At 42.0% G+C, this 8,695-nt stretch overlaps 1 protein-coding gene across 3 annotated transcripts in view; it reads right to left on the minus strand.

The window, feature by feature from the left end:
• The window catches only part of LOC103744080 (lymphocyte antigen 75), a 148,084-nt gene that overhangs the window by 138,696 nt on the left and 693 nt on the right, over positions 1–8,695 (minus strand). For all 3 annotated transcript variants that reach the window (XM_008845737.3, XM_029569689.1, XM_008845738.3), the window contains exon 2: positions 1,424–1,795. In XM_008845737.3, the coding sequence (XP_008843959.1) occupies positions 1,424–1,795 (372 nt within the window). The remainder of the gene's footprint in view (positions 1–1,423; positions 1,796–8,695) is intronic.

The raw sequence follows: 8,695 nt of genomic DNA on the forward strand, positions 1-8,695 counted from the left end.
ATCTTGAGTATATGGCCAGATTTACCTCAAATGAGCTTGGAATAAGAAGAGAACCTATGCAAAGCTATAGAAGATAAAGTTATCTATCTACCATCTATCTATCATCCATCATCTATCATCTATCTATCTATCTATCTATCTCTCTGTCTATCTATCATCTAATCTATCATCTATCCATCCATCCATCATCTATCTATCTATCTATCTATCTATCTATCATCTATCCATCCATCCATCATCTATCCATCCATCCATCATCTATCTATCCATCCATCCATCCATCTATCATCTATCTATCATCTTCTATCTATCTATCATCTATCCATCCATCCATCATCTATCCATCCATCCATCATCTATCTATCCATCCATCCATCCATCTATCATCTATCTATCATCTATCTATCTATCTATCTATCTATCTATCTATCTATCTATCTATCTATCTATCATCTATCCACCATCTATCTATCTACATTTCCTACAATGTAGAGAAACATAATTATATTTACAGCTAATTACAGTTAGTGGTTTAAAAAAACCCAGTTTCTCACCCCCCTCACTCCACTAGGGATTGAACCTGGGACCTTGCACATACTGAGCAAGAGCTCTACCTCTGAACTATATCCCTAGACCATACATCTACTTACTCTTTTTAAATTTGGGGATTCACTGCAATCTGGAGCAAAGGTCGTGACAATATTCCTATAATTTTAGAAACTATCAAAAAGTTCACTCTTAAGCTTATGATGTTGAATCAGGGAATGGAGAGATGGCTCAGTAGTTAAGAGCACTAGGGTTTGATTTCCAGTGCTCACATGGTGGCTAACAACTGTCTGTAACTCCACTTCCAGTGGAATCTGACACCCTCTTCTGACCCCTGAGGGCATTGCATGACACGGGTGCACTTATACACATGCAGTCAATTCATTCATATACACAAAATGAATAAATAAAAGTTTTTAAAAAGATGTTGAATTATAAATACAAAGAGCAACAAAGTGATACCCATGTGGAAGATGAAAATATTATGAAAACCCACATGAAACTTTCAAAATGTGTCCATTATATTAAAGTCCCTAGGCAAGAGATCAACATTATTAAATCTCTTGCCTGTAGTTTGTATGAAGGAGTTCCTGTCAACTTAACATTTCCTTTTCCCCAGAATTCAAAATGGTATCAAAGGAGGCAAATATACTAGATTTCTGAATTCAAATCCCAAGTATAACACAACATGTTCATGTGACCTCTGACGGTGCAACTGCTGCAGAGGGTAGTATCCATCAACCTCACAGGATGTGTGGTAAGACTGTAGCTCATGGTCTATACCATCGTATGACTATTTTTATTTAGTTGTGTGTGTTCAATGGCAAGTTTAACAAGCACTACAGCAAGAAGGTCATAGTTTCTCTCCTATACTCACCATGGTAAGGCTGGTCACAAAGGCCTTCCTTGGAGCTTCCCTTCTTCCAGACATCAGATGTATTTGTACTGGCTATGGCATAACCATCCTTCAGAACCAGCCTGTACTGGGCAGCACTGTACAGAGAGTATTGCTCACATTTCCACCACAGCATGGCGTTGGAGTCACAGCTGAACATCCTTAAGGAATCTGTGGTTTTGGTAATATCTAGGCCAAGGCACTTCTGGGATTGCAGATGAAAGAGCCGGTGCTGGGATACCCATTTCCATAACATGCTGCTACTTTCATCACAGTCCTGTGCTACTATCCAATCAGCCAGTGGCTGGATGCACTTGCCTGTTTCTTCATTGAGGATGGTGAATGGATCGTTACCTAAGTCAAGACAGTGAAGGAAGATATTTCAGGACTCTAAGGCATGTGGTTAATGTGTCCTACTCCTGCTTGCTAAGAAGAATCTGAGTATCACTGGTCTGTTCTCACCCCTGGGGCTTGTTAAACTCTAATGTCCTACACAGAAGGAAGGCAGTGAAGGCCACAGTGTGTGGTAAGAGGGTGGGCTCTGGAGCCAGTCTGAGCTCATGTTTTACCTCTGATGTTATCTATTAGTTAAGAGATCTGGGAAAATTATTTAACCTCTGTGCTTTGGTCTTCTTATAAGTAATGCAGGACCTACTTCACACCATGGATGTGTTGATGGAATGAACTAATCCATGTAGTGCACTGAGAATAGACGCATATTTACACATGCATATTTGCAGATCTATGAAAGATCGCCTACCCTGCTTACAAGGGTAAAGGAGCTCTTTAGGTTTCACTTTACTTAGACATGTGGCCAATGAAAAGTATCCTGAGTTGGGGCTGGAGATATGACTCAACAGTTAAGAGCACTTGTTGCTCTTGCAGAGGACCTGGGTTCAGTCCCCAGCACTGACATGGCAGATAATAACCATTCATAACTCCAGTTCCAGGGAATCAGAACACTCATACACAGAAAATAAAAATAAATAAATCAGTCAGGTGTTGTGGCACACATCTTTAATCTCAGCACTCAGAAAGGCAGAGGCAGGCAGATCTCTGTGAGATCAAGGTCAGCTTGGTCTATATAGCAATTCCAAGCCAGCTAGGGCTACAGGGAGACCCTATCTCAAAAAAAAAAAAAAAAGAAAGAAAGAAAGAAAAATAGAAAACTATCCTGAGTCTTTGTGGAACCACACTTCTGTCTTGCAGTTTTAGCTACCAGGCCACAGAGAGTCATAACATGAGAAATCAATGCTCTACTCTCATTCCATGCTTTTTCTTCTTCACCAGTTGGGAAAGCAAGCCCCTAGGCTCTGCCTTTGGGCAAGTTACTGTGGCCATGCAAAAGGAGAATTTGCTAAAAGATCACTTCCCTTGAACCTTTTGTGGAAGCCTGACTCATTGAGGTATGTTGGTAGAGATGAGGAAGACTTCTGAGAAGGCAGAGATAGAGAACTTAGGTAAAGAATGGGAAGAAATAGAGGGTCTGGGCTCTAAGTGTGGCCAACCTGTGGCCAGCCCCACTGCAACATCTCTAGCAGGGAGGGAGGCTAGGGATTTGCTATGTGAATCACCTAAAAATGACCTACATCACTAGATACAAGAGACAGCATTTGGACAATAGGAAACTGAGAAGCAACTGGTGGAAGCTACAGACTAAAGATGGGACCTCCCTGACTTCCCCCCTGCACTCTGCAGGAGCTGGGAAAGACCAACAAAGGTGGAAATTGAAGTTGCCTCACTTTGGTGGAATGGGAACTCAGGATCTAATTGATTTTTTAAAAATAAAGTAACTCAACATTTCTTACACACCTAGGTTTGAGGAGCAGGACTCAATCATATTTGTTACAATAAATCACAATTGAACAGTTTGGTCATTTCTTTTACATAGAGAAAAAGTTATAGCATAGATGATCATGTTGATGAGAATAAAGCTGTACTATTTTAGACAAGCTTAAGCAATCATTATCAACGAACCAGAGTTCAGCAGAAGAACCTGAAAAAGTTTGGTTCCCAAAAGGTACTTTCATTTTGATGTCCGTGTCACAGTCACTGGGTTTACTAGCATTAAACACTTTCTCAAGCAACAGCTGTCAGGTTACAGAGTTAAAATGCTCATGCCAGCCACTGGTGGCAAGAGAGGAAATTTCACCATGTAAATTATAACTATAAATTTCTATCTGATTTAATGTGAACTTTTGATGGCATTTTCTGTTGTGTTTTAAGGATCAACAGCAGCAAAACAAACAATGGGAAACAACAACAACAAGGAAAACCTTTAAAGAAGGAAGCTATTTCTGCTTTCAATTTTGAATTTAAAAACATTACAGTCTGGGGAGATGGCTCAGTGGATAAAAGCCTTTGCTGTACTGCAATTATAGATGCTTATGCTAGTGTCCAGCTTTTTTTCCATTTTGTTTTTTGAGACAAGGTCTCCTTGTAGCCCCTGCTGGACTGAAACTTGCTATGTAGACCAGGCTGCTCTCAATCTCACAAAGATTTGCCTGCCTCTTATCTCCTGAGTTCTGGGAGTATATACGTGAGTCGCCACATCTGGCTTTATATGTCTAGATTTTATGTGAGTTCTGGGGATTCCAGTTCAGATCCTCCTACAGGGAGACGAGAGACACAGGCAGGAGAATCTTCAGAAACTCAAGGGCCAGCTAGCTTGGCATAAATGGTGGAGAACAACAAAAGAAACTCTATCTCAAACAAGGTGTAAAGTAAGGACCAATATCTGAGCTTGTCCTCTGACTGCCACAGTGAATTCTGGCAACACACACACACACACACACACACACACACACACACACACACAAAGATGTAAACGTTGCACAAGATGCAGCTAGGTAGGTTTGTATAGCAACATCTGTCCCTCAGTGTTTCTTCTTTGACATCCCTCTGTCATTCTTTCTTTGATGGTTATAGTTTGGGAGGATAGACAGCAAAAAAAGGAAAATTTCTCTAATGTGCTTTTCCCACATATTTAATAGTCCCTCAAATCTGTGATCTAACATTTTTCCACATTACTCTCTGATCTATCAAAAATAAATCTTATGTTCCAAAGTATCAGGAAGTATCACGAGTTACAGCAGAAAAAAGAAGTCTGTTCCATGCGGCCATTTCCCTTGAAACATTTCTCTCGACCACCCGGTAGCATCAGTGCTTTTTTCTGAACACTACTCTGTGACTCTTGACTCCACACAGGTGGCCTGGGCCAGTAGGAACTTTGCCTTCTTTTGCAGTTTGAAGTTCTAAATTTTTCAAGCTCCTGAGTAGACTGCAGTAGCTTAGGTGCAAGCCTTAGTGGGAAGAACAGTGGAACAAGGCATTGGGTTCCTAGATTCAAGGCCTACTTCTGCTAGCAGTTAGCTAGGAGACTTGGGGAAGCCACTTCACCTCCCAGGATCTTCGCATCTCTAAATGTCATATGAAATCAGTGTGGTAGAAGTAAGCCACCTTCAGAGTTAACATCCTGTGCTTTCACCAGATTAACAGTGGCTTAGCTTCCCAGCTTTTACAGGCTTGTGCTAGTCATGGCACATTCTTCTTGAACAGATCGCACAGGCGTGTTAGGTCACATTACTGGACTGCTAGTAGCACTGAGGTCATTCTAATATCATTTATAATGCGTATGTGCAGTTAGATGACAGTCTTGCTTTATGTTCTTTGAAAGAGAGAACGTTTTATTTTTTTCTCATTTTCTACAATCGTGCTACTTCCAGGACACCTGTGGACTTAACAACTTGGTAGGAAAGGGACTATGGGTAAAGTGTGGAGTAGCATGGGATAGCAAAGTTCAGGAGGAGTTGCCAAGTGTCTCAATAAGTTGCAGTATTTTTAAATGTAGGCATTTGCCTCAGACTAAACTTGTGCTTGAACTGAGTATGAAATCAATACCAATGTTTGATATACCAATGTGATCTCTTGGCGTTAATACTCATTATTAATGATTTAAGAAACTTGTTATTAGACTATATGTAATGTGTGTATTATATATGAAGTATTATATATAAGCATTAGCACAGAATACATGAGCTAGGGAGTTTTGTTTTCTCATAATATTTCTTTCCATATAATTTTTTATGCCTCGCAATAGTTATTTGTTTGGCCTTGGTTTTGTGACATCATTGGGATGGTAACCTGGAGTGGGATGGAAAGCTGGGAAAGCAAAAACCATTTCTTATTTAGAAAAAAAAAATGCTACTTAAGCACATACAAACTAATTTTAGAAATGTATTGTACTTTGAAATGGTAATTACAAAGCAACTTTGTTGTTTTAGTTTCTTGATACAGGGTCTCCCTGTAGCCCCAATTGGCCTGGAACTCGCTATGTAAACCAGGATGGCTTCTGTCCTAGTTTGTTTCTGCATTGCTGTGACAAAATACTCTGACCACAACCAACTTGGGGAGGAAAGGGTTTATTTAGCTTACATATCCTGGGTTACAGTTCATCCAGGAGCCCAAGGTAAGAACTCAGGGCAGGAACCTGGAGGCAGGAGCTGAAACACAGGCCATGGAGGAACGCTGCTTACTGGCTTGCTCTCTGGCCCCTGTTCAGCCTGATTTCTTATGCAACACAGGCCCACCTGCCCAGGGGTGGCACCACCCACAGTGGGCTGGACCCTCCCACATCACTCATCAAGAAGATGCCCTTTAGACATGGCCGAAGGCCAGTCTAATAGAGGTAATTCCCCAATCAAGGCTCCCTCAACCCAGGTGTGTCAAGTTGACACTAAAGCTATCCAGCACAGATTCCATCTCACAGAGATCTACCTGACTTTCCCTCTTGAGCACTGGAATTAAAGGCATGTGCCATCATGTCCAGCTTACAAAGCAACTATTTTTTTTTGGTGCTGCACATCAAACCTAGCACCTTGAACAAGCTAGGCAAATCCCCTAGCACTGAGATCTAGTCCCAGCCTAGAACGAGACTTTATCTATAGTGTTATATGGCATCTGGTTCATTTTACAACTTTATACCAGTCTTCATTGGGGTTTTCATATTTTCCTTCAAATAGGCATTTGGGACAAATCTAGAGACAGAGGTAGATGACAAGAAGCCTACCCACCTCTTGGAGCATTTTTAATATGCCTCATTTTGTATAAATACTCTAGTGAGGTTTAACAGAAAATACATAAAGAGCATTGTCATCGATTGAAAATGAATTTTTATCATTCTTACATCTATCAAAGAAAACGATCTCTTTCAATGTTTTCTTATTGTCTAATCATAAAGACCTGCCTTTTAAGTGCTATGCCAAGGCGTTGTTCAGAATGTCCAGGAGGGAAGCTGGGTATGAGCATGTCATAACCACAGACTCATAGAAGGGAAATGGTGTGGGGAGATGGGAGGATGAAGATGGCTGCACTGATAGTTTCCAGGAAGCTTCCACAGCTTACTTTGCCAAGTGTTCTGTGGTCTCTGCCAAGTGTACAGAATGTATGGGTACTGAAGGAGAGAGTCAGAGGTCTTGGTTTGCTAGTTTGGAAACAGGTTTCGAAGCATGGCTGAAGAGATGGCTCAGTGGTTAAGAGCATTGTTCTTGCAGAAGACTCAGGTTCAAATCCCAGTACCCACATGGCAGCTAACAACTGTCTGCAACTCCGCTTCCAGGGGAATTAGATGCCCTCTTCTGTCTTAGGTGGGCACTGCATGACACAGGTGTGCTTACATACATGCAGGCATAACACTTATATACAAAAACAAATTTTAAAAAATTTATAAAAAGAAAAGTAAAACAGGTCCCAAAGAGACAGTTGGGTTCATGACAGAAGAGTAGGCATCTGAAAGTCAGAGTCCAGATCGATTGGTGTGGGCTGGTGAGAACTTCAGAAGTCCCAAGGATCATATCACTTCAAGCTGTTAGCTCTCCAAGGAAGCAAAAAAGTAAACTAGGCACTTGGCGTTTCCCCAAGGACACAGAGATGCTCCTCCAGCATTTGGGTGGCCAAGACCATCTGCTCAAGCTTGTTGCACACATGTGACAAAGTGCATGCCATTGCTAGCATCCCGAAGCTGACCCACTGCCAAACAAGCTACTCAAATGGCTGGATGTTCAAACTCCACTGCTGGGATAGGGAGATGGATTAATGGGTAATGGCGCTTACTGCTCAAGCATGAGAATCTTGAGTTTGAATCCTCAGCATCCATTAAAAAAAAAAAAAAAAAAAGCCAAGCATAGCCCCACATTCCTGTAACTCCAGAGTTGGTGGGTGGAGACAGGCAGATAGATGCCAGGAACTCAATGGCCAGCCAGCCTTGTCAAAATGGTGAGCTTCGGGTTCAGCGAGAGACCCTGTCTCAAGAGAAAAGAGCAGAGAGTGGCTTCCACACATGCATGTACCACACACACACACACACACACACATACACACACACACACATCCCCAAAAGTAACTCTCCAATGTTTTCCTTAATACTGACACAAGCTTGGTGTGAGAAGCTTGCTCAGGGCAGATACCTGTGGGGACCTGGTCCAGGGGAATAGACAGACTTAAGCCTGAGCTCTTAGCCTGAGGTCAGTGAGAGAGAACAGGGACTGTGGAGACTGAGAATTAATGAAGTCTTGAAATTTGTGGAGGAAACAATAGGCAGCCAGGATGGAAACCAAGAAGGAGGTGATTGGAAAGTTAGCGTGCTTTTGTGGCAGTGAGATTTTTCTCCTTAGACTGTAGGACAGGCAGAATGGAATTCTAATAGCAGTGAAAGATTTTACTTTCAAATCTTCTTGGAAGGTTCCCAGCACAGAGGGTCAAAAGAGAATGGAGAAGAGTGAGTCAGGATAGGGTGCACTGAAGATCTTTGGTGAATACAAGGTGATGCCACCCATCCTCCCAGAAACCTCTTTACATCACTCTGAAGACTGTACATCACAGCAACTAAGCTTAGTTGCAAAGAAAGTTGAGTCACACTCAATGTTTTCTCAAAACCATCTAGACAATTTTTTCCCTTGCCTTTTCACAGGCAAGATGACAGTAGTGGGTGGGTGGAGGCTGCCCAGAGTGCCAGTTACACAGTCCGACCAAGCAACGATGTCCTTGGCACACCTGTTTTGCTGAGGCAAAAACAGAAAGTAAAAGCATAATCTGGCAGCTACGTGTAATGGTGGGCAGGCACCAACCACCCTGAGCTTTAGCATAGGGCAGCAGCTTCACAGAGACCTGTGCATTTGCGTGGGATTGTCAGCATGGAGGGAAGGAGGGGGGCATCGTGCTAATAACCAAATTAGAACACTGCTCTAGGTGGCGGGG

Source organism: Nannospalax galili, unplaced genomic scaffold (genome assembly GCF_000622305.1).
Source record: "Nannospalax galili isolate Female #2095 unplaced genomic scaffold, S.galili_v1.0 scaffold540, whole genome shotgun sequence".
NCBI lineage: Eukaryota > Metazoa > Chordata > Mammalia > Rodentia > Spalacidae > Nannospalax > Nannospalax galili.